This window comes from Rana temporaria, chromosome 5 (assembly GCF_905171775.1).
Source record: "Rana temporaria chromosome 5, aRanTem1.1, whole genome shotgun sequence".
Lineage (NCBI taxonomy): Eukaryota > Metazoa > Chordata > Amphibia > Anura > Ranidae > Rana > Rana temporaria.
This window is the reverse complement of record NC_053493.1, coordinates 62,341,004-62,367,318: the sequence shown is the minus strand read 5'-3', so window position 1 is coordinate 62,367,318 and position 26,315 is coordinate 62,341,004. Positions and strand designations below refer to the sequence as shown.

The 26,315-nt window shown below is 39.8% G+C and overlaps 1 protein-coding gene across 13 annotated transcripts in view; it reads left to right on the top strand.

The window, feature by feature from the left end:
* The window catches only part of PARD3 (par-3 family cell polarity regulator), a 768,046-nt gene that overhangs the window by 474,711 nt on the left and 267,020 nt on the right, over positions 1–26,315 (top strand). For 6 of the 13 annotated variants that reach the window (XM_040352646.1, XM_040352640.1, XM_040352644.1 and 3 more), the window contains 3 exons: positions 9,938–10,165; positions 24,620–24,667; positions 24,944–24,982. In XM_040352646.1, coding sequence (XP_040208580.1) covers positions 9,938–10,165; positions 24,620–24,667; positions 24,944–24,982 — 315 coding nt within the window. The remainder of the gene's footprint in view (positions 1–9,937; positions 10,166–24,619; positions 24,668–24,943; positions 24,983–26,315) is intronic. The other 7 variants (XM_040352652.1, XM_040352650.1, XM_040352649.1 and 4 more) reach the window with 2 other exon arrangements.

Below are 26,315 nucleotides of genomic sequence, written 5' to 3'. Positions count from 1 at the left end.
GTAGAAAAAAAAAATCCAAGCCCGGCTAAATTTTGAAAAAACACATCTGAAGTCTCCCAAAAGCATGTGGGAAAATGTGTTCTGGTCTGATGAAACAAAGGTTGAACTTTTTGGTCATAATTCCAAAAGATATGTTTGGTGCAAAAACAACACTGCACCTCACCAAAAGAACACCATACCCACCGTGAAGCATGGTGGTGGCAGAATAATGCTTTGGGGCTGTTTTTCTTCAGCTGGAACAGGGGCCTTAGTCAAGGTAGAGGGAATTATGAAATGTTCCAAATACCAGTTATTATTGTCACAAAACCTTCAGGCTTCTGCTTGAAAGCTGAACATGAAGAGGAACTTCATTTTTCAGCATGACAATGACCCAAAGCATACATCAAAATCAACAAAGGAGTTGCTTTACCAGAAGAAGAAGGACGTTTTGGAATGGCCCAGCCAGAGCCCAGACCTGAATCCATTTGGAAATCTGTGGGGTGATCTGAGGGCTGTGCACAGTAGATGCCCTCACAATCTGACAGATTTTGAGTGTTTTTGCAAGTAAGAGTGGACAATATTGCCAAGTCAAGATGTGCCATGCTAATAGACTCATACCCAAAAGACTGAGTGCTGTAATAAAATTAAAAGGTGCTTTAACAAAGTATTAGTTTAATACGTGCACACTTATGCAACCATATTATTATTATTATTATTATTATTATTTTTTTTTGTTTTATTTCCCTCCACCTGAAAGATTTCAGTTTGTTGTACAGTTTATAGGTCACATTAAATGTGGAAAAAGTTCTATTTTTTTTTTTTTATCTTTGGCATTTTTTTTTTTTTTACTTCACAGAAATCTGACATTTTAACAGGGGTGTGTAGACTTTTTATATCCACTGTATGTACGGTTTTATTAACACATGTCCAAAGTTGCAAAATTGTGCTTAGGCATTTAGATTTGTTTTACCCTCAGGCATGAAGATGTTCAGGTTGTCCTGTAAGATGAACATATAGAAGAATGTGTCTCTGTATGGATCCCTGTATGGATACAGAGGTTATTGTAATGTATAGAAATGTTGAATCATTCACAAAGATATCAGGGTTTTATATGTCTCTTTAATGATGATTTTGCAACAAAATGATGGAATATTTTAACAGCAAGGATTGAGTCAACAATAGTTGTACCTAGAAAGTCCCATTTTGTTTTGTTGGTGGTATTTATGAATCTATAGAAGAGCCTCTGGTGGCGGTTTTGTCAGCTTAATGGTACAGAATGAATGGTTTTAGATTTATAAATTTAAATGCGTTTTAGCTTGTGAACTCTGTGCTGTCCAGCAGCTGGATAAAAGCCTCCTTTGCCCAGAACAACATGAGTTATAGAGCTTAGGGTGAACGGTCACGTCTTTAACCACCAAGCTGCATCTTTTGGAAAAGATAAATATTTTAATAAATGGTTGGAGTAAAAGCAAAGGGCGATGAGATTCTGCCTCAGTGTGATGGAATTATCTGTAACAGAGTTATAAAATAATTGTATTTCTTTCTATGACTTGAAAGGGTGAGAGGTTAATACATTCCACATAAAGAGATTGAGCACAAGTCCATATACTGCAGAAGGAAGAAGGAAGAGTTGTCACTTTTATTCTAATAAATTTATTTTTCTTTTTTTTTTCATCCTTCAAGTTTACTATGTGAGATTGAAGCCAGTTGTGAAAACCTTGTTTGGAGCCTGAAGTTGAAAGCAATTAGATTGATAAGAAGTGTAAAGTAAACATCACTTCAGGCAGACAACATAATAGACCTTTAATTATTTTTCTCTGCAATTTATTTGGGCTGCGTGATCTTTCTGAATGTTAGGAGTTCAGTGCAAAGGTTAGACAGACTAGGAGTGATGGTCAGGGGTAAGAAACTGCTCATTTATCCAGCTGAAAGCTGAAGAGCCATTAGTGCAGCTAGGGAAGTCTAGGCTGTCATTAACACTTTCTGTGCAATGCTAAAGCAGGCCATAGATGGATATAATTTCAAATGAAAATTCCTAAGCTGGCCATACATGGGTCAAAATTCAGCCTGTTAAGTAGGGACAAGCCAAACTTAAATTCATGTATGGGACTTCTGTATAACTACCCTGTTGTATTTTCCCTGCTTGATCAGTGCTGCAGACTTATAGCTTACAATGCTTATCAGTGTATTCCGGCGGATAAGTCTTCCCGCTGTCAAAATGCAATAGCTTTGCATGGAGGATTCCCCCAGCTACGTTTATTGTGTGAATGGGGTAATTGAGTCATATTTTTATTTAAACCCATTGGTTGAAAAAAAAAAAGACTTCTCTATGGGCTGCCTTAGAAAAATGTATACGAAAATTCTTAAAACATTCTCAGAACATTCAAATGTTAATTGACAGATTTTTTTTTTTTGCTTTTAAAGTGGAGGTTCACCCCAAAAAAAATTTAAATGTAAAAGACTTTGAGTCATTTTCAAACACCTTGTTCACAAAAAAATGCATGCATTGGCTGCTTTGTCATCTTGCTAAAATTCAATAAACTTTATTAGGTTAGAAAAGATAACATTAAAAAATATATGCACAGATTTCAGCCGAGTTGTCCTAATGACAATCGGCTGTTTTTTTTTTTTTTTTTTTTTTTTTTCCGTACATACCTTATTTTCACCGCCGCTTCCGGGTATGTCTTCTGCGGGACTGGGCGTTCCTATCTGATTGACAGGCTTCCAACCGTCGCATACTATGCGTCACGAGTTGCCAAAAGTAGCCGAACGTCGGTGCGCAGGCGCTGTATAGAGCCGCACCGACGTTCGGCTTCTTTCGGCAACTCGTGATGCGCTGTATGCGACGGTCGGAAGCCTGTCAATTGGATAGGAACGTCCAGTCCCGCAGAAGACATACCCGGAAGCGGCGGTGAAATACGGTATGTACGAAAAAAACAAAAAAACAGCCGATTGTCATTAGGACAACTCGGCTGAATGTAATGTTAAAAATGTATTTTTGGGTGAACCCCCGCTTTAACATTTGATTTTTGGAATTTATTAATTTAATGAATGGACTGAATGAATACACTGTAAGAAATTAATTTGAGAAAAATCTTTTATTCTGCTCCTCCTCCTTTATTTGGTACTGCGTTCAAAAATGAATGTCTATTTGACCCCACTAATTATTAGAAAAATTAACAAACCACCTTAGATCATTCTTTTCATAAGAATTTTCCTTTGAACGCCATCTATGGCCAGCTTAACAACTTGCTGATCGTCTCGCGGCAAAGCAGCTCTCCTGTGCTGGATCTTGTATCATAAACTGGCACATCCCTTAGTGAAAGCACCTCACAGTACACACAAACACTGATTAGGTGCACATTTAAGGCTTTGATCGCTCTAGATGTTTAACCCCTTCCCAGCCGAGGGTCATTAGTACAGTGACCGTGTATTTTTAGTACTGATCACTATTAGTTTCACTGGTTCCCACAAAGTTTCATATTGCCTGCCATGCTATTTGAGTCTTGCTAAAATTCGCTTGTCGCCACTGCGCAATTGTCCGTTTAAATAACGCAGTGCCAAATACAAATGTTTAATCCAATTGTAGTTGGAACATACAGTATTAGATGTTTGATAGTAAAATCTGACAACAGTACCAAATACAGTTCTCAGTAACAAGGGGGGCTTGCTCATACATTCTTACAGTAGGTGCCAGATCTATTATACTGTGATAATCATTTAAAGCAGTTTGCTAAAATAAAAATGTTATTCTTACCTGTTATGTGCAAAGGTATTAAACATAGTGCCCCCAAACCTCCTCTTCTGGGGTCCCTTTTGGAGCGCTATTTTTCATGTGCCCCATTGGAAACCGCTTCCTATGGTGGCATAAGTGTGGGCTTGCTACCAAGCCTGGCTGTGTATGTCCATGGATACACAGAATTGCTTGGCCCCGCTCCTTCCTAACAGGATTTGGCTGACAGTAGCAAGAGCTAATGTCTCCAGCTGCTCTCAGCCAACATTGTGAGAAAGGAGAGAGCTTCCTGGGAGATTTTAGAACTTTCTTGGTCTGCCACAATGCCTTCTCCCTTCCCAATTTTTGTTTTCTGTTGGCATTATTGAATGCAAATGCTTCTTACTGCAGAGAGAATTAGCCAGCGACAATTCAGAGGTCTGACTTTAGCCTTTCTGAAGTTTAAACTATAGAAGTCAGGCCTTAACAACCCTCCCTAATGTGCCCCCTCTTACCCCAGGCCCTTTTTTAGTCATTTGCAAAGAGCAAGTCTTGGAATCATAAAGAAAATGTTTATATTTAGCACTTGCACTTTGTCATGTAGCTATAGCTTATAGTCCTAGGTGAATATAGTGGCATTGAGAACCTTGCCTGAAACCTGTTTTGAGAGCCTTGCCCAAATAACCTTGCGGCTACTGACACAATCTGGATAAATTAAGACAGAAACATATGCAGATATTTCAGAAGTGTTATATCATCAGAAGATAAATAGATCTATACTGACAAATTCAAAAATAAATAAACCTTAGCTAGTCTAGAAGTAGACTTCTTATTGGCTCCCTGCTATAACATGAATACTGTATAAATAGAGCATACTCTATTTGACCCTTCACAAGCTCTTGCTTGAACCTTCAATTACCTTGCAAATAAGTGGCCAATCAAAGACTCAAGGATAGTGTTAAATTCCCTTAAACTATTCCAGGGTGCAGAAACAGCTGTTGATGTCTTTACGGTAATTGCTGTGAATTCCTGACTAATTTAATAGTCTCCATTTTATATGAAAGAAAATTGCAGGAGTGCTTGCTAAGGCAGAGAAGTGAGAATTAATAAAATTATTAAACTTGTAAAATATTTATTTAGCAGGATAGTATTTAGCAGCTATTGGAAAGAATCTATTTGCCTGAAAGAATTTCCCTTGAAATGGCCTATTAAAGTTCTTATTCATGCTTTCACATTATACTGTGTTTTTTTTTTTTTTTTTTGGGCTATAAAATTGTTGGCATTGTGCATATTTCCTCCATTAAATGTCTGAGATTTATTTTCCCTTAAACTGATAATACATTTGCTTGCAGAGCACAGCACCAGAAAACTGCCTTCTGAGTCTCTGCAATTTATGTTTATTTACATTTGGGCCCTATGAATCTGTATGGACAAAGTAAAGGTGGACAGCTCAGATTTTGTGCAGCATATTATGCATAGCTCCCAACTGTCCCCGATTCCTCCTCATTTGTCTGTCATTTTTATCTGTTCTATATAGTTGTGTGTATATTTAATATACTATTTTATCTTTCAAAAAGTGTTTCACAATGCTAAACCTTTCATCCAATCTCTAAATTACTGCATTCGTAAATTTCAAAAGCCAATATAAAGGACTAGTAGTGGTTAAAAAAAAGTACTTTTTGGTTTAATAATTTTTTTGTGTAAATTTCCACTAAGGGGGCATGGCAGGAGGTGTGTCCTATGCTTACATACTTTTTGCTAATAGGTGTTCCTCGTTCCCATCTCAAAAAGTTGGGAGGGAAGCATTATGTTTAATAAGCCTCGCTCAGTCTCAATTACTAGTGATAAGGACAACACCTGAGTTTCCTGCCACCTTTCCTGCACCCTGTTCATATTGCAATTCAGCAACTTGCGTTGCAACCTACTGCACTGGAAAATAGTGCAATCAGTATATTTTTTTTCCAGCACCCACCACCGCAATGTAGTGGTGTGAATAGACAGAGGTTTCCTTTAGACCCCTTTCACACTGGGGTGTTTTTCCAGCGCTATTGGGCTAAAAATTGCGCCTGTAAAGAGCCTGAAAACGTCTCCCCTGCAGTCTGTGTGAAAGCCCGAGTGCTTTCACACTGAGGCGATGCGCTGGCAGGACGTTAAAAAAACTCCTGCAATCAGCATCTTTGGCGCGATGAAGGAGCAGTGTATGCACCACTCCTGACCATTGAAATTAATGGGCACCGCTGTCAAAGCGCCTGCAAATCGCTTCGGCAACGGCGCTACACGGGTGGTATTGACCCCTTTATCGGCCAATAGCAGGGCGGTTTTTAGCTCTGCTAAAATGACGGTAAAGCTTCGCTAAAACTTACCGTCAACGCCCGCTCCAGTGTGAAAGCAGTCTTGGTGGCTCCAGCACCACTTATGACCTATTGCCTACCTGTAATTACCTAATTGGCAATAAAATCTGTTTCAGATCTTGCAGCGATATAGCCAGTTAAAGAGCAAATTCACATGGTCAGAGTGACAACTGCATCTCGGTGATTCCGCTGCTTGCCAGGGTGTACATGAGGGCTCAGTGAGATGATAGCCAAAGCTTTAACTGCACACTGCTGTCACCTACAGCCTCAGAACCCAGGCACACCAGGTCAAACTAGTTTGCACCACTCGTGGGCTCTGAAAGAAATGATAGGATGCAATCCTTTTTTTTTTTTTTTTTTTTTTTTTTTTTAGCATGGTGGGTTGCAGTGCACTGCATCAAACACTACAGTGCAGCTAACAAAACTTTAGGCAACCCTATACTTTTGCCCTCTAGATCAGTGGTCATCAACCTTGCCCTGCAGGGCCCACTAACAGGCCAGGTTTGCAAGATAACTGAAATACATCACAGCTGATATCATTTGCTCCTCAGTGATTGCAGTATTCTAGACTGCATCTCCCCAAGGTAATACATAAAACCTGGCCTGTTAGTGGGCCCTGCAGGACAGGGTTGATGACCACTGCTCTAGATGAACTAGTCATCACTGCCCCCCCCCCCGCCCCAACCACCTAAAACTGCAACTAGTCTTTTCCTTTGTTTACATTTCATTTGGTCTGCCCTGCCTCCCGGCCACCATTCTCACCTTGGCAAGAATGATGTTTCCATTGCTGTGAAGTATTTTATGATATGCACATTCCATTCATGTTGCTAAAGGAGGATGGACCCAACGGTGCCCATCAGGGGAAGGCCTGCACACTTGATAAGAATTTTCTATCCGTTCCTTGTATAGAAAAAGCAATGATCATTCATGTAGATATGTGTTAAAATATACCATTTCCAATGCTCAGAAGCACTTGTGTTTTGCTAATCCCATACAGCCCAATGTCACAAAAGATGTTCTAATCTCTCAGATCAGCTCATTTTATCAAGGGAGCCCCCTCAGCCTAGAATCAGAAATAGTTACTGCTGTCACCGATAACCTTTTTTGCTCATTTATTTCTTATCCAAAAACTTGTCCACAGCCAGATTGATTCCAGGACATCAAGCCATGTGTAATGAGCCTGGCATCCTCTATGGAGAGGTTGTCATTTAAGTACTATCTGCACAAAGCATCTTGAACTTGCACTTGACAAGCCAATACTAATTAATAAGCTGTGTCTGTGCTTTCAGTAAATGACGACAAAATGCTTAGGCATGTCCTTCTACTTTATAACAGTGTGCCAAACACTTCTTTCAGATCATGTGACCAAAATGGAATTTAAATGTTGAAAAAGCGTTGCCTATGTTCTTGGTTTTTACAGTCCACAGTGTGGTGTTACATGTGTTCACCTTTTAAAGAGGAACTCCAGGCTAAACAAATAAGGGGGCCCATCTCTGTGTACAATAACATATTCTTATTTCTTTAGCCAAGCAAACATTTTACAGCCTGTTCTCTTATGTTTTCCACCCTAGGGTTTGATGTTGTTTGCTGCGTTCTGAGGCAATTTCCACATAAAAACTGGCTAATTAGCGGTGACAGGAAACTCTGCAGAATTGCCATCCCTGAATGCACAGAGTTTGCCTCCAGGGACGGTCAGAGGCTCTATTCACATGCAACTGCTCAGATGAACGATTACATACGAACAACAATGGCAGTGACCATTGAGTAGTACAGAGTACATATCTGACTGCCGCTGCTGTTTGCACACATTGCATGCAGCATTTAGATTTGTTGGCAAAAATCCACTGATTTTCAATAGAGGCTGCCTGGGTGCGTCCATGTGAACGTAGCCTGTGACCTGTTATGAAGGATTTCGATTATCCTTTGTCTGTTTTGGAAATTATCAAACAAACATAAAATTATTTCTGCTTTTCTTAGACCTTATAAAATTGTTTTTTTTCCCTGCACACATTCTCCCCTAGATCACCCCTAAAACTGCTGCTAAGAATGCTCAACCCATGAGCATCTGTAAAGTAAACGCATTACATGCCTTCCTTTTTTTCTCTTAGACGTCTGCTTTAGTCATTATTTCCTACTGCTGCTGGGTGAAACAGTGCTCAGCAGTACAACAGGATGACAATTGTTCACATTTTATTGTCTTGCGGTGTTCCTAGTCTAGAAGGAACCATTATATAGAAAGTGACAAATGGATCTATTATTTTAGTAATTTCCAGTTCCAAAAATGTCCCATTTGTGTTTTATACCTGCCCTTTGTGTAGGCTAATATAGCCATTGGTAGCAGTAGTTATAGTAGCAGTATATTTATATTTTCAGCAGGGATTTGCAGGTTTCAGATTATTGGTAGATGGTCACATTTTAGCTAAAAAATGTGGCCTTTGGTTCCTTTTAACCATAATGCATATTATAAATCAGTGTATCTATTAAGCTGGCTACACATTATAATTTTTTTTTTCAACTTCCTTTAGATTTACCTTCAACTATGTAGTGCAAGGGCCTGCCTAATAGCATACAATTTGAAAGTGTTTAGGTTTGACCTTATATTGTATGGTTTTGGTAAATCTAAAGGAAAGTTGTACAAGACAATTGTATAATGTGTAGCGAAATTTAGGAAAGCAGTGAAAGGTGTGTTTGTCTTAAGCTGGCCATAAATTGATGAAAATCCATGTGTGGCCATCCCCGCTCATAAGTCACTCATTTCATCAACTTCTGTCGAAGAGACATGTTGGAAAAGGTTTTTTCAGTGTATTCTGACAGCTACAGGTGCCGAAATACAATTTCCAGGTATGGGAATTTCTCCATCCACATTGATTGTGTGAATGGAGTAACTGAATGTATGGCCAGCTTAAGCTATGATTAATATGTAAGTGTTTTGTGACCTTTTGTGGCGCATTCAAAATCAAAACTATTTAGTCTTAACCCTCAAGGCCCGTCAAACATACAGGCATGACCCGACCACCCACAAATTATTACTCCTTGCACATCACCTAAACTAGAGCTGCCTTGTGCATTTTTTTCTGTTGAAGAGGAAGGACAGTCATTTACCACTGTGGCTAGTTGATGCTGGTGGAAAGTGATGCTGATTAGCAAAGGTAATCAACTGCCAATCAATTGCCTGGGGTGCTTAGCTTGGTCTGATAGCAGCTGTATATCATTGAGTTGACCCATCAGGCCGAAATCGGCTAGACTGAATGTATTTCAGCACAAGATAACTTCATATCAGCAGATAGCACATTACCAACTGTAGCAAGTATGTTAGTGGAAACTCTCAATATGTAACATACAGAACTGTTGCAAAGATTAGACTGCTTCCTTAGATCCATTTTTACAAATATCTGTGGATGAAATTGTAATAGTTATGTAATAATAAGACAAATAATTGTAAATGGTCATTGGGGTTGATTTACTAAAACTGGAGAAAGCTAAATCTGGTGCAGATTTGCAAAGAAACCAATCAGCTTCTCGGTTTTATTCCCAAAGCTTAATGAAACAAGCTGAAGTTAGAAGCTACTTGGCTACCATGCACAGCTGACACCAGATATTGTAGTCTCCAATATTATTAAATCAACCCCTGTGTGTGTTTGTGGGTAAAATAGGATGACCTGTTTGTATATGCCAAGAGGAAATTGTTGGATAATGTTAATGACTTAAAGGAGTGAACTTTATAAATGACACGGATACATTTTGTAGCTTGAAAAATATTAATCTACCACAAAGAAATGGGAGATAAAAGTGTATAATAGATACACCTCCCCATAGAATTTCACTGAGGACATGAATAATCAGGCATGCTCTGTCTCGTACTAATACCAATTAACTTTTCCTTTTGACCTCTAAGGTTCCCCAAGCAGAGACGTCGGGCCTTCATTAGGCCTGAAGAAATCCAGCTCATTAGAAAGTCTGCAGACAGCCGTGGCTGAGGTGACTTTGAACGGTGACATTCCTTTCCATCGCCCACGCCCGCGAATCATTCGAGGACGAGGCTGCAATGAGAGCTTCCGAGCTGCTATTGACAAGTCCTATGACAAGCCACCTGTTGATGACGACGATGAAGGCATGGAGACGTGTAAGTTTTATGGCCGAATCTTCCAGACGGGAGGAAAGGACAAAGTAATTCTGTGTTCATTTTGCTTTAATCATTGTCAGCAGATTGATGGTTTTAATTGAGGATGTCCCTTCTTCCATCCAGTAATGAACATCTGCCACATTTATTTTGATCCCAGTAGACCTCTATACTACATCAAGCTTATTTCAAAAGCTGTAATCAATGTGCTTCTTGGCCCTTTTTCATATATATATATATATATATATATATATATATATATATATATATATATATATATATATATATATATATATATATATATATATATATATATATATATATATATATATATATATATATATATATATATATATATATATATATATGTATATATATTATAAAAATTAACGAGAATGCTGTTTGGATGTGTCTGCTACATATATAAGGAAAAGTGGAGCGTCACTGTGCCAAGAAGTCAGGAGAAATGTGGGTCAAGGTCAATTTCACAAAACCAATCTGTAATTGAACGCTTTACTCAATAAGTAGTCACTAGAGCGACTTAAAACATCTACTAAAGGAAAGTAGTATCCTAATAGTAGTTGCACAAATTGATGTGCTTCACAAAATCAGGTCTTGTTTTCATACTTTGTTTGCGTGGCATTCATTTAGGACCAACCATGTGAAAATGCCATTTGTTTGATGTAATTTGTTTCTTTGGATAGAGTCTTAGTTGCAGGATTTTAGCGTTGCTTAATATAGACCATGAAAGTCTTAAGCCCAGTACACACGGGCCAAATGTCGGTCAACATCAGGCAGTTCGGTAAAAACCGCCTGACATTCGACCCGTGTGTATGGCACCTGGTGCTGTCGGAAGAGCATGCTGGAAAATATGCAGCCGTCCAGTTCCCGATCAAAAAAAAAAACTGCAAAAAAGCAGTTTGATCCTGTTTTCACTGATCCTCCCCTTTTTTTACTATGGCAAATTCTTCTGCTGATAGAACAGAGCCTTAGGAGACACTTTACACATGCTAAGTTTGGTGTGTATAGCTAGAGTTGTTTTTTTTTTTTTTAAGTGGGGGAGGTGCACATGATCGGCACAGGTCCAATCAGCATTGTCCAGACAAACAAAGTCAGGGGGTCATGCAGCCTCATAGGACAGTCAGATGGAAATGAAAACTCCTTTTACACACTTTAATCAGACACTGATAGAAGTCACAAGATTGCCATATACTGCTGATGAGAAAAGGTATTAACCAATTTATATTTACTAAATAATTGCATTTTCATGTTCTGTGTACTATGGGAGACCAGATATAGTGAATGCAGGGTCCTGGGTTTGGTAACACTTTAATGGCACAGTAGGTATGCTGTTCTTTACCTTCTATGTGATCCCCCTCCTGTTTAAATTGGTATGAGATCATGTGACGTTCCCCCCCTTCCCTCTTCAACAATACAGCACTTGGTCTGAGCACTCCCCCCGAAGGGTGAGAAGCCCTACGTATATAGTGGGGGGAATTCTGTGGCTATGTAGAGTAGCATGCATACATTATGAATTTGTAATTGTACCTCTTGTGTGAAAAGTATGGTTTCACTTTAACTTTTGGTTTGTAAGCTTAGAGTTTTCAGAAACTTTTCCATGTTTCTCCTTCCTCTCCCTAGACGTATTATCTGGCTGGAAATGATACAGAGCAAGCCTTATTACTGCTTATTTCCATTTTCTCTTTATGTCCCAAAGTACCAATGTACCCAATTTAGACAATTGATTTTTTTTTTCCTGTAGTAGAATTACTGGGATTTTATTGAGGAAAGTTCAATACAACGGTCCACTTAATTGATTAAACACATAAATACCTCACAGAGTGCTCCACATCTAAGGCCACGGCATAGAGAATCATTTCTAGAAACCTTGAAAACACAGGCTTTTAGTTCAGCTAAGAAATGCAGGATACTGCATCAACCTTTCCTGCTACCTTTCCCCCACCTACTCTCCTGTAAAATGTTCTCTTTTTAATGTTTTGTAAGAGGACCATTTCAAAGCTGCACTACAGGTAACCTTTTAAATGTAGTTGAAATAAATACAGTAAAACCTTGAATTGTGAACATAATTTATTCCAGAAACATTCATAAGTCCTCATTCATAAGTCATTCAGTTTATAGTCCATATAAAACAGATTATAGCAATGTGATAGGTTGTGTAACCATAAAATGTCCATCCACAATAGGCAGCCTCCACAAGGGGATTAGAAGCAAAAGCCAGCAGGAGTATAAAAGAGAAGAAGAGCAGCACCTCTAAGTGTAGCAATACAGTTACATTTAACCACTTTGCAGCCGGGCCAATTCTGGCACTTTGCTCCTTCATGTAAAAATCATAATTTTTTGGACAGAAAATTACATAGAACACCAAATTAGGTATGTTTTTTTTTTTTAGCAGAGACCCTAGCAAATACAATAGCGGTCGTTGCAACTTTTAGTCAATTTTTTTGCATAATGTGAAAGATGATGTTACGCCAAGTAAATAGATACCCAACATGTCACCCTTCAAAATTGCACATGCTTGTGGAATGGCACCAAACTTCCATACTTAAAAATCCTCATGGGCGACGCTTTAATGTTTGTGGCGATACCTCACATGTGTGGTCTAAACACCGTTTTCATATGTGGGCTGGACTTGCGTATGCTTTCGCTCCTTGTAAAAGGAATAAGCATGACAGTGAGATATGGAGTCAATAGGACCCCACATCTCTGCTCTAGGCTGAGGCCGGGCATAACGTCATAACATCACACCCGGCCTCCGAATGATCAGAGACTCCGGAGACCATCTGGTCCTCTGGAAATCTCTATGGTAAGCATATGGGGCCGGCGGATCTGTTCTCCGACTCACCGATCTCAGCAGTGAGTCGGTAGAAGCACCAGCGGGAGGGGGGACGTCCCCTCTCGCCACTCGTAAGAACAATTAAGTGGCGGAACAGCCGCTATGATCATTCTTATGGTGCAGAGAATTGCCGACTCTAAAAGTTGATATCTGTATGATGCCTGTAGCTGCAGGCATCATTCAGATTCCCCACTCAAAGTCAAGGACGTTCATATACGTACCATACTTAATGAAGGTACAACATTTATCAACTCATATGGTTGATTAAAAGAGGCACGTCTAAGTATGCAGGCATCTGGGATAAAGTTGTCCACATGGATCCCCCGCACCGCCGGCTCTGACCGGTGTCAGTCTGCAATCGTGACCGGGAAGACTACCCTGCAGTAGAGTGATTGAATCGCTCGTGGAGCACAGCATGGAAGGGACAACTGTGACGGCGGTGAGGAGGATGGTCTATGTGGACAACTTTTCCCTTCGGATGCCTGCTTACTTATATTTGCCTCTTTGAACCATCAACCATGTGAGTTGCTAAATGTTGTACCTTCATTAAAAGTAACCATATTGCTACACTTAGAGGCACCTCTCTTCTCTTTTATACTCTGTTGTGACATGATGCTACTTGTATATCAAGACATCATTTGTATATTAAGTCAAAATCTATTTAAAAATGTTGCTTGTCTTGAGCAAAACGCTCTCAAACCAATTTACCCGCAAACCAAGGTTTTGCTGTATTTGTTTAATGTTTTACCCCTAGCTGATTGTAATTATGGTCAGTCAGTCTTGTGATTAATGCTGGATCATAAGATTCCCTGAACAGAATAACAGTACAGTACGCTCAAGTGCTGGAACTTCCTGCTGACTATAATAATGCATTAAATATACATCTAGTGTGAGCTAAATAGTTGAGCTGCCATTGCTGAACTCTTCTAAATTGTTGCTTGGCTGTCATGTTGATGCTTTGGCTTCAGTTATTTTAAAATCTTTGACCTTTAACAAGTGTAAGCTTAAGTAATCAAGGAAATATTGTGTTAGACTTTCCAGTCATACTTTGTCCGGAACTATCACTCAGAAGTAATAAATACTGTGCACCACTGTCAGCAAAATGAAGTAAAAAGAAAATGAAGAATAAGCAATGTTTACTAGTAGTATGGGAAACATAAACGTATATAGATGCCTTAATGTTATGTATTTGCTGCCTATCTATCTCAAACTACATGTCTAAATTTTTATTTGATTCTTTGACAGTTTGACCATGTATGACCACAGAACAGACTATAGCCTTTTTTTCAGATGCATCAGTTCTTCAAAGACATCTGAAAAGTGATCTGTTTTGGGTCGCTTTTCAGAGCCAGTTGACAGGTAGTTTGGGGAAGATGTCACCAACTTAATGCCTGCTTAAACAAGTGCCTGCATATTGGCTAAATATGATAATTTGGCCAAGCAGCCTTTTGACTTCATCTTCCAGCTGCTGTTGATAAAACTTGCTAAAATTATAAGCTTCTGAACTGGAAATCAGTCCATTGATTTATTTTCTTTGCTTTGCATAGATTGTGAAAGAACAGACTAGTAACAGTGTATAAAGTTTTACTAAAGACATAGTTACATAGTTAGTCACAATTCTATACCCACAGTTGATCCAGAGGAAGGCAAAAAACTCCAGCAGAGCATGATCCAATTTGCTACAGCAGGGGAAAAAATTCCTTCCTGATCCCCCATGAGGTAATCGGGTATTCCCCCGGATCAACTTTACCTGCAAATCTTAGTACCCTATAACTATATTCTGTACATTTAGGAAAGTATCCAGGCCTTTCTTAAAGCATTTTACTGAGCTGGCCAGAACCACCTCTGGAGGGAGTCTATTCCACATTTTCACAGCTCTTACTGTGAAGAAACCTTTCCGTATTTGAAGGTGAAATCTCTTTTCCTCTAGAATTAAAGAGTGCCCCCTTGTCCTCAGTGTTGACCGTAAAGTGAATAACTCAACACCAAGTTCACTATATGGACCCCTTATATATTTATACATGTTGATTATATCTCCCCTTAATCTCCTCTTCTCAAGAGTGAATAAATTCAGTTCTTCTAATCTTTCCTCATAGCGGAGTTCCTCCATGCCTCTTATCAGTTTGGTTGTCCTTCTCTGCACTCTCTCCAGTTCCCCAATATCCTTCTTGAGAACTGGAGCCCAAAACTGAACTGCATATTCCAGATGAGGTCTTACAAACAATTTGTACAGGGGCAAAATGATATCTCTCTCTGGAGTCCATACCTCTCCTAATACAAGAAAGGACTTTGTTTGCTTTGGAAACCGCAGCTTGGCATTGCATGCCATTATTGAGCTTATGATCTACCAAAGCCCCCAGGTCCTTCTCCACTACGGATCCCCCCAGTTGTACTCCCCCTAGTATGTATGATGCATATTCTTAGCCCCCAAGTGCATAACTTTACATTTATCAACATTAAACCTCATCTGCCACTTAGTCGCCTAACTAGACAGAGCATTAAAGGTCGGCTTGTAAATTGGCGACATCCTGCAAGGACGTTATTCCACTGCATAGCTTGGTGTCATCTGCAAAGACAGAAATGTTACTTTTGATCTCAGAACCAATATCATTTATAAAGATATTAAAAAGTAAGGGTCCCAACACTGAACCTTGGGGTACACCACTGATAACCTTAGACCATTCAGAGTAAGGATCATTAACCACGACTCTCTGAATTCTGTCTTTTAGCCATTTACAAACTGATATTTCCAATCCTGTAGACTTTACCCTACACATGAGCCGTGTGTGCGGAACTGTATCGAACGCTTTTGCAAAATCCAGGTATACCACATCCACTGCCACACCTCTGTCCAAGGTTATACTTGCCTCTTCCTAAAAAGAAATCAGGTTTGTCTGACAACTTCTGTCTTTCATGAATCCATGCTGTCTGTTGCTTAAATAGTTTTTTTCAAGCAAGAACTCATCTATGTGGTCTTTTTTATCAATCTCTCCAGTATCTTCCCAGCTATAGAAGTTAAACTAAAAGGTCTATAGTTACTTGATAAAGACGTTGTTCCCTTTTTAAATATGGGCACTACATTGGCCCTGCGCCAATCCAGTGGTACTATTCCTGTCATTAATGAGTCCCTAAAAATTAGATACAGTGGCTTTGAAATGACAGAGCTCAATTTATTTAGGATCCGTGGGTGGATGCCATCAGGCCCAGGTGCTTTATCCACCTTAAGGCTGGGTTCACACTACTACACTACTTTCATCCTACTTTGCTCTGCTACATTGGTCCTACATCCATCCTACTTTCATGAACAGGATACTACTTTGGTCCGACTTCAATGATATTCAATGGGCCTGAAGTAGGATCAATGTAGGACCAAAAGTAGTACAGGGAGCATTTTCAAAGTCGGACCGACTTGTGTAGGATGCTACAAGACGCTCTCATAGGGAAACATTGAACCCAGAGCAAAGTAGGATGAAAGTAGTGTAGTAGTGTGAACCCAGCCTCAGTCTGTCTAAATATTTCTGGACCATATCACTTTTGAGCCATTGTGTATCATTTGGGGCTTTGTCACTACCACCCTCATTATGGACATGAGCTCCCCCATGCTCTTTTGTATACACAGAGCTGAAGAAAGTATTTAATAAATTAGCCTTCTCTTTGTCCCCAGTCACCCACTCTAGATTATTTTGTAAAGGGCCTACATGCTCAGACTTGACCTTTTTACTATTAATATATTTGAAGAATTTCTTGGGGTTTGTCCTACTATCTTTTGCAATCTGTCGTTCATTTTGAATTTTTTGCATCCTTGATTTTCTTTTTTACATATTCTGTTATATTCTTTGTAGCATTTAAACGACACTAGTGTTCCTTCATTTTTATATTTTTTAAAAGCTCTTTTCTTATAGTTTATAGCTTTTTTTAACTTTGGCCATGAGCCATAAAGGTTTTATTTTTAGCCTTTTAAACTTATTGCCCATGGGAATATACTTTGCAGTGAGTTCACAAACAGTCTTTTTGAGGAATTCCCATTTCTGTTCTGTGCCCATTGATGCCAATATTCTCTCCCAGTCTAAGTCCTGGAGAGCAGCCCTCATCCTTGGAAAATTTGCTCTCTTGAAATTAAGTGTTTTTATCTTTCCCTATGTGGTTTTTGCTTACAGCTAACATCAAATGAAATCATGGTATGGTCACTGCTACCCAGGTGTTCTTTTATCTGAACATTAGTAATACGCTCTGCATTGTTTGAGATTACCAGGTACAACAGAGCATCATTCCTAGTTGGGGCCTCAATAAGCTGGACCATAAATTTGTCCTTAAATAGGTTTCTACATTTTTGTCTTTTAACTGTCCTAGCAGTGCAATTACTCCAGTTAATTTCTGGGTAGTTAAAATCCCCCATTATTATCACCGCCCCAGCCCTTTCCATCTGTGCAAGGAGCTGAGTCTCCACCTCCTCATTAACATTGGGTGGTCTATAACAAACTCCAATGATTAACTTTGAACTACGCATATCTGTATGCAGTTCCACCCATAATGCTTCAGCCTCATCACACTCTCCATCAACCAGGTCCTCTTTCACGCTTGCTTTGAGGTCACTTCTCACATAGAGACAGACCCCGCCACCTTTCCTTTTTACCCTGTCCTTCCGAAAGAGTGCATAGCCAGGAATATTAATAGCCTAGTCATGTGAGGAATGAAGCCAAGTTTCAGCAATACCGATTACATCATAGCTCTCCTGATGGACCAGAGCTTCCAACTCACCTATTTTGCTTGGCAGACTTCTGGCATTAGTGAACAAACACTTTTACTGCATTAATATATTTTGACCGGTCACAAACTCTCCTCTTGGGTGTTCCGAGATTGCAATTAGGACCTGCTACTCTACTTACCTTGGGTTTATGTGCTTTTGGTCACCCTACCTCTAATGCCCCTAATACTACCCTCTTGAATATGTTCCACACTGACTATCTCTATCTCTGGACCCTCCCCCCCGTCGCCTAGTTTAAAAACCCCTCTAAGTTTTTGGCCATTCTTATTCCTAGCTGATCTGCACCCTCCTCATTTAGGTGCAGTCCATCCCTTCTATAGTACTGGTTATCGACTGAGAAGTCAGCCCAGTCCTCCAGGAACCAAAACCCCTCTTTACTACACCAGCTCTTCAGCCACTTCTTTACTTCCCTAATCTCCCTCTGCCTTTCTGGTGTGGCTCGATGTACCGGTAGTATTCCTGAGAATACTACCTTGGAGGTCCTTTTCCTCAATTTAGCTCCCAAGTCCCTAAAATTGTTCTTTATGACACACCATCTGCCTCTGACTTTGTCATTGGTGCCAATGTGCACTATGACAGCTGGGTCTTCCCCAGCCCCTCCCAGTAATCTGTCCACCAGATCCGTGATGTGCCGAACCCGAGCGCCCGGTAGACAACATACAGTTCGGCGCTTCAGGTCTTTGTTACAGGTTGCCCTCTATGTCCTTCGAAGAATTGAGTCCCCTACCACTAGAATCTGCCTTTCCCTTCCCTTCGCTTTCTCCCCACTCTCACTGGAGGAGTTCTTCCCCTGGCAGCTAGGAGCGTCCCTCAGCTCCAGCAGTGCCGGTCCCTGACTGGTTTCACCAATGTCACTCAATGGAGCATACTTATTGGGATGCTCCAGCCCTGAATCGCCCAATGTTCCAGGGATGCTTCAGCCCAATGTTTTTAAAATTAAAATAATAAACATGTTCTCACCTACTCTGTGCAATTATTGCGCAGAGCAGCACCTAACGTTATCTACGATACCCTGCCAGCGATCTTTGCTCTTCCCAATCTGTGTGCCCTCCATAGCAATCGGCTTGCATTGGGGCACACAATGCATTCTCTCTCCTGAGCTGTGTGCGTCTATGGAGCCGTTTTCCATAGACAAACACAGTGCGGCTAGACTTTTCCCTCCACGTCTTTTTACAGCATTTGATTGACAGCAGCAGGAGCCAGTGGCTCCTGTTGCTGCCTAGGTTCTTGTGTGAAGAAGAAGAGAGAAGATATGCAACCGTGAACAGGACTGGACCACTTTAAGACCCCTTTCACACTGGGGAGTTTTTCAGGCACTTTTGGGCTAAAAATAGCGCCTGTACAGCGCCTGAAAAACGGCTCCCTTTCAGTCCCAGTGTGAAAGCCTGAGGGCTTTCACACTGAGGTGATGCGCTGGCAGGACGTTAAAAAAAAAAAACCTCCTGCAAGCAGCATGTTTGGAGCGGTGTATACACTGCTCCTGCCCATCTAAATGAATGGGCAGCGCGGCCAAACCGCCGGCAAAGCGCCACTGCAGCAGCACATTGCAGGTGGTTTTAGCTTTTTTTCTAACCCTTTTTCGGCCACTAGTGGGGATTAAGAGCTCTAAAAGCGCCAATAAAAATAGCGGCGCTTTACCCCTGACGCTTGAGTGCAGAAGTTCAAGCTTTCTCCATGTACCAGCTACCATGTGCAACCAGGGCAATTGCCATCCACTTGCATGAACTTTACCTGCCTCCTCTCAGTGTGTTTTACTGTGCTTCACTGTTGCCCTTGAGTCACTCGATTGAAAAGTGAAATTCGTGTGGACATGTCAAAGTTTCAGGAAGTCAGAGAAGTTAAAGTGAAACTTCATTCCCGCTTTGTACCTGCTTTGCATATATCATGTTGGATCCTAGTTGGCAGATCCCTTTGACACATGTGCAAAATCTCCTGACTTCCCTGATAGGAGTCTACTCTTTGCACAAGCTTTTAAAACCCCACACATGTGCAGATGGTCTGGAATACCCATGTGTATGGAGATCTACTACAGGACTTATTCGGAACCCAAAGCCCTGCCACACATCTGAGCACACGTGGGTGGGGGGAAATTGTAATTCTTGCCTGGCACAAATGAACACCACGTTTAAAAAATAATGTCCAACCGTAAGAGAGAAGAGGATGAGGCAGAGCAACATAACTTACACTTGAAGGGTGAAGATCCTCACTAGGGGCATTCAGAAACTACTGCTAAAGTGCACATCTACATATGTGATAGGAAACCAATAGTTTGAGGCTTGGATGATTCCAGAAGCAGCAAACAGCAATTCTCCTGACAACTTTAGCATTTTTTTTCCCACTTTTATATAACAGTTTGCACATTTACAGTAATAAAAATGCATGTGTCTTAATGATTTTGCTTTTTTATTTCAATCACAAATCTACGACAAATGTTTATTCTGTAACATCTACAGTTTTTCACTGTTTGCATTTAAAGTTGTTATAGCATAAGTGTCAAACAATCCCATACTTCCTCTATAAGCTGCAATCTGTGCCTCTTTATATCAAAACCATTCATTGTGCATTATGCAATATTTGTGTGTATTTTTAGATTTTTAGGGTGGTGAATATTGTCTGCTTCCGCTTAGTCAGTATAATTAAGTGAATTTTGTAAAGTAAAATGAAGAGTTTGCAAGGAAATGGAGTTTTCCTAGCGAGGCCCTTTGAAGAATAGCATGCTTGCTAATGATGAATTGTAATTATTCATCATTTTCTTTCTATACATTGCACAGTCACCGTTCACAATGGTGCATTTCCCTTCTCCACCCCACAGTATGTCAGTTTAAATGACTAAATTGCATTTGCTGAGGTCATTGCACAATGGGTAGGTTTTGTATGAATGGCAGTAAATTAGATTACATTTTGTCTAGCCATGAATTTCATACAGAAAAACAGCTAAATGTCAGCCCATGCTAGCCAGTCTCAGCCAGAGAGGTTAGGCTTGTGTAATGTGAGCCTAATTAGCCTGGTCTAAAGGGTAGAACTAACATGCTGGATGGCAGCACAAAGACAATGCAGAAAAGGTTCTGACACATTGTATGACAGTAACATTTCCAGATGAATGTCCCATTAAAGGAAATCTATTGTCTTATTTTTCCTTGGATGTGAATAATACTACTTTCATATTTATAATATTGGCCACATTTGTAAAAAAGTGCCAATTAAATTTAATTGTGAAACTTTTCTAGTTGCCGGTGATGACATGCCTAACTTGTCCACCATGGGCATTTAAGTAAATCACTGCAGGTTTGGTTTTGAAACTGAACTTCAGGCAAACTACTAACTACTCAGCTGTAATACACGTATGGGAGATGCTTTACCTTCTAAATAATCTGTATTTCTGGATACCCTGATCTGTATGAGACTGCAGAGCCAGGAAGGTTACCTGATTTTCTCTACTGCATGTTAAATATTCGATAGGTGGGGGTTGTAACTTACTCCGACATGACAGCCCAACTTTGTGATGCAAGGGGTAACAATTGACTCCACATCCTGAAAAAACTCAACGTGTATTCTACTAAATCTCTTAGGGTGAGACTTTTAAGATGCCAAACATAAGTTACAGACTGTATGATAGTACAATTGCTCTTTATTACAACTTCAAATAATTGTTACACAAACTTTAAAAAACTGTGATATGACAAAAACCAAGAACGTTTGTTATATTGTCAGGAAGTTTGAGTAAATGGGTAGTAAACTTGAGCATGTTTAAAAAGAAAGAAAAAAAACCTTGCAAGGTAAAGGCATAATGTGCTAGTATGCATTGCAATGTCGGTACCCAAAGCTGACTTGTCTATCAGCTCTGGGTGTAGAGGCGCCACTTTACTTACTAAGGGAAACAGGAAGTGAAGCCTTGTGTCTTCACAGCCTGTTTGGTACTGCGCTTGCGCGAGTCACATTCTGAATGGTCCCATCGTTTTTTGGGACACGCACAGGTCCCATAAGGCAGCAGGGGTGGGGGGGGGAGAAGGAGGAGGGCAAAAGAAAACGCAGAAGTGACGTGTAGGACAGAAGTCCCAAAAAAAACATACCAAAAAGGTATGACTTTTATTTTATATTTAAAAACGAGGCGGGGGATGGAGTTGTACGTATGTTTTCAAAGGAGTACAGTTTTTGCCCGGACCTCCACTTTAACTGCTTGTTTGCACAGTCAGTGGATTCATTCATCCACCAGATGGCACTCTAACACACAAAATCCATATATTGGTTCTTCTGGGAATAAAATTAGGGGATATAATAGTGTTATCCCTGGATTAGTTAAATCGTTTTGCTTATTATGTAATTGTATGGTTGTATTCCTCCAGGATGTTTTTAATATTATTTGTAATACTAATCTTTAATATATTATCTTAAACACTGGCTAAAGAGGTGTGTGATTTAATTCAACGATCCATGTTAAGGTATTAATTATTACTGATTGGTGGAGAGTGCTGATCAGCAGACCTTTTTTGGTCATGCCCCTACGCACACAGACCTGTTTGAGCCTACACGTGTGACACTATAGGAAGTGACTTACTATGGTAGCACATGGAGAAGAGGAGGAACCTGAGAGCACTGGTGGGGGACCCAACAAGGAAAGGTTGGGGCTGCTCTGTGCAAAACCATAGTGCATGTTTAGGGGGAAAACATGTACACTCACTTTAAACAATCAAGACCTGTCACATGTCTGCCCCCAAGCTAGGATTATACAAAGGGGGAGCAGCAGGACTCTGGGCTCATCCCTCTTTCCCAAATGTAGTACATCTGACTGGCTTCTAGTGCTAACTCTTCAACTCCCAGTTTGTGTGCCAGCAGTGAGAAGAGGAAGAATATGTTGGTGTGCATGTAATGACAATGCACTGCTTTGATGCCAAAAGCAGACCTCTAGTGTTTGAGTTATTTTTTCCCAAAGATAACTTTACCATACCAAATATTAAATATCACTAGCATAACTGGAAGGGTATCTGCACCTGAAACTATGTATTTCCTCTCCAGAACAGCCATAGCCTACCCCAATTTTGTTAACAGCTTTAAAGTAAACCTGAGCCAAAACCTGGGTGACTCAAACTGAGCACATAATGAAAAAAAAAATACGTAAGGGGGTTACTTTTTGTAAAAGCAGCATGTTAAAATGATCTGCTTCTACCTCTCTCTTATTGTTTTGATATGGTATTCTTGCTGAAGGTTAACTTGTGTAATTTAATTTTTTGTTAAAATTTCAATCTAAAATTAGTAGGTTTACAGCAAGTTTATGTAAGCCAAGTTACCTAAAGCAAATAAATATCTGAAAGCGTTGTCAAAAGCGTACTTTCATATAATTGTAACAGTAACCCAAAATGTATACTCATGGAAAATATGATTTCACCTGGAAGTTTTGTGACTTTAAGTATCTTGAGTGTTTGAATTGTATTGTAGGACAGCAAGTGACTATCGGTGTGCTTGAAAGAACAGCTCAGTCGCAGTGAGAGTTATGACATCATGCTTGGTTATTTGCTCTGTGGCTGCTTTCCTCTAATACACAGAGAACAGTGCTTTGTGTTCCGTAGAGCCCCAGCTGGTTGCTAAATTGGCTCTTTAAATCTGGAGGGTTGCGAAGGCCTAGGAGCAGCAGATTGTCTTGTCTTGGGTGTCTGGTCACAGAAAGCACTGAGCTTGCTCCTTTCCTCCCTGAAATTACATGGTTCAGTCAAGATGTTCCTGTCTTGTGCAGTGTCAAAATGGATGCTGTTTTGGCTTTATCAGTCCCTCAGGTTCAGCACTATTTAAAGTTACATAAGTCATGGCCACATTAACGTCCCCCCCCCCCCACCTTCTGCTTCTCCATAACCGGTAACCTAGAAATTTGATTGCATTTTTTTTCGACACTGAAACTTAGTAACCAGTAATGGGTATAAATGGTCTTTGTAGTGCCTATTTAGAATATTGTTAAATGCTGTCTTGCACATGGCCAGGTAAGTATAAGAGTACTTTCTTATAAGTTAAAAAGAGCACAGAGATGTGATAAAAAGTGGCTCCTGATATTTCTATAGTAGTAATTTCAGCCACATGTACCCAATCTTGAGGAATGGGTATAATCCAGTCCATAAAGTTATTCTAGATGTGGATTTTTACAGTATACATCTCCATCTAGCTAAAGGACAATTTACTTGGCACTATCGGGATATTTGTTTCTTATGGAAACTTACCAGATGAATTTTAACTTTTGATAATGAATGTTGAGAGATAACAAAAGCGGTATCCTAATGTGTATCTAAATCCGAATCCAATCTGTTTTAGGTAGAGGGGGAGGATTGGGACTCTGCTGTCTTGTTTGTATTGCTTTCTGTGTGCCCTATAGGAAGATTTGCACTGACTGAAAATGAGGGAATATCCAAAATGTGAGTTGTCGCCAGATAGGATTAGTGGGGATATTTTCCAGTGGGGTTGCTTGTTTTATTATTAACTATCTGAGTGGGAATTTTCCTCACTTTGGATTGTTTTTATTCTACTTTTTGTTATTTGTATGGGAGAGGGGTAAAGGGAAGTCTCCTCAATGCAACATAGATTGCAAAAAAAATAATCTGTTGGGGTGTAACCACTCAAATACATTAATGTAGGCCTGTTTGGCTTTCAATAAAAAAATTAAGAATTTTTTTTTTTTTTTTAGAACATTTTACTTTTTGTTTTAATCCTGTGTAACTGGTAATGAGCAAACAAGTGTATTGTGTGTCCTCTGAATAACCAGCTAATAACATTATATAATATGCTTTTTCTTGAGATCTTTTTTTCCTGAGTTTTTTTTTCTGTCAGACAACTTAGTACAGTTAAAATACTTCAACAGGTAATAACAAATCCCAACTGGAGACCTTGAATAGCTCATCGGAATTGGGTAGGTTTGGTGCTGTGCGGTAGTCGCATGTGCCCAGTACTTCTGTGTGGTCACTGGTGTTTGGTGAAGGGGATCCTCTGTCATTTAGTTAGCCACCAATACTGATATGTGCACATGTAAACATATTTTCCTTTAGCCATGTTGCTGAAACCTCATGTTTCCGCTCTTTGTGATCCCTGGGAACACCTGAAATACAATGTCTAATTATGTGTAAAAAACACAAAAATAGGCAGCCTTTTTACTGGGTTACCTGATTGTATTCTATATTCCTAACAGGTGCCAGTAAGTCCCAACTAAACAGTTCGTCTGAGTGGGGTAGGTGAGCTTTTCTAATTAGTAGTGTAGTTGGTTCTATCCTACATACACAGAGGTGACCCTAAGATGCAAACTCACCTTTACAGTTGAGAAAGAAAAAATCTTGCTCGTCCTATGCTCCTGTGACACTGCACGTGGAAGCTCTCACCCACTCCAGCACTCTGCAAGTGCTCCATCATTTTTCATGCAAGTTTTTAGTGTTGTTTTATACCTATATACTGAATAAATTCCTAAGCTGTTTAAAGGATTGGCTTGGCCCTTCTCTCTCCTCCTTTTGCTTTCCTTTTGTTCAGTGATCAGGTTTCCCAGCCTGTGCCTCCCTTTACAGCCTCAATTTAGAGACTTTTTTTGTCAGAGACTGTAATTTTTAGGGGTTAATTTTCCAGAACTTTCAATTCACTCATCATTCACATGGTTGCACCTTCATGTATCAGCATGCAGATGCATGTCTTTTTATTTAAATGTTATACTTTCATCTTTTTCATCAGATGGTTTAGCGCTGAACATTATACCATAATTGTGTATGTGTTTCCTCTTATTTCCAATTGAGCCTGTGGTAGGCAGAGCATTGTGCCTGTCAGTGCAGGGCTCCATTATAAAAATTCCCTTGCAATTAGTAAATACTAGTAAAGCAGGTGGGGCCAAAAGGACACAGCAAATTTAGGAACCATGAAAAGGGAAATATAGGTCATCAACACAACTCAGAAGTTGAACACCGTACAGTGAAGTATGTACCAGGTAGAAGTGTCATAAAGGTGAACTTGCACTTGAAATGTTAAGCTGGTTTTGGGCATGCGGTCATGGTGGTTACATTTTGCATCATGATTTTATACTGATGACATGAAATATTATGACAGGTGAAGGTTATAAATACACACTGTAAAGCCATTACTGTTAATAATTAAATTGCCAGCTGAGGGACTATATATAAATAAATAGTGCCAGCTGAGGGACTATGTCTACTCTCTTCTTTGTTTGACATCTGATGGGAGGCACACAGTGGAAAGCAGTCGCACTCCTATATCCATTCTGTTTTTTAAAAAAAGGAGCGAAAGAACGTCACAATGCTTATATGCACCAATCGGGTTACCTTGTTTAATTTCCCTAGCACAGTTTCGATGATGAAAATGAAACCTTCCTAATCATTGCTGACAGGAGACCTATTTTCTCTTGATCTATTTTTCATAAATCAGTCTCAGTCTTGAAGTTTGTGGTATGCCTCAGCGGCTATGAGAGGTTAATAAAAATTCTGACTGCACTTTATAATGTATATTATGCTTGGTTTTAGAGATAATAGTCATGGTTGTTCTTTTCAGTTAGAGATCAATAATTG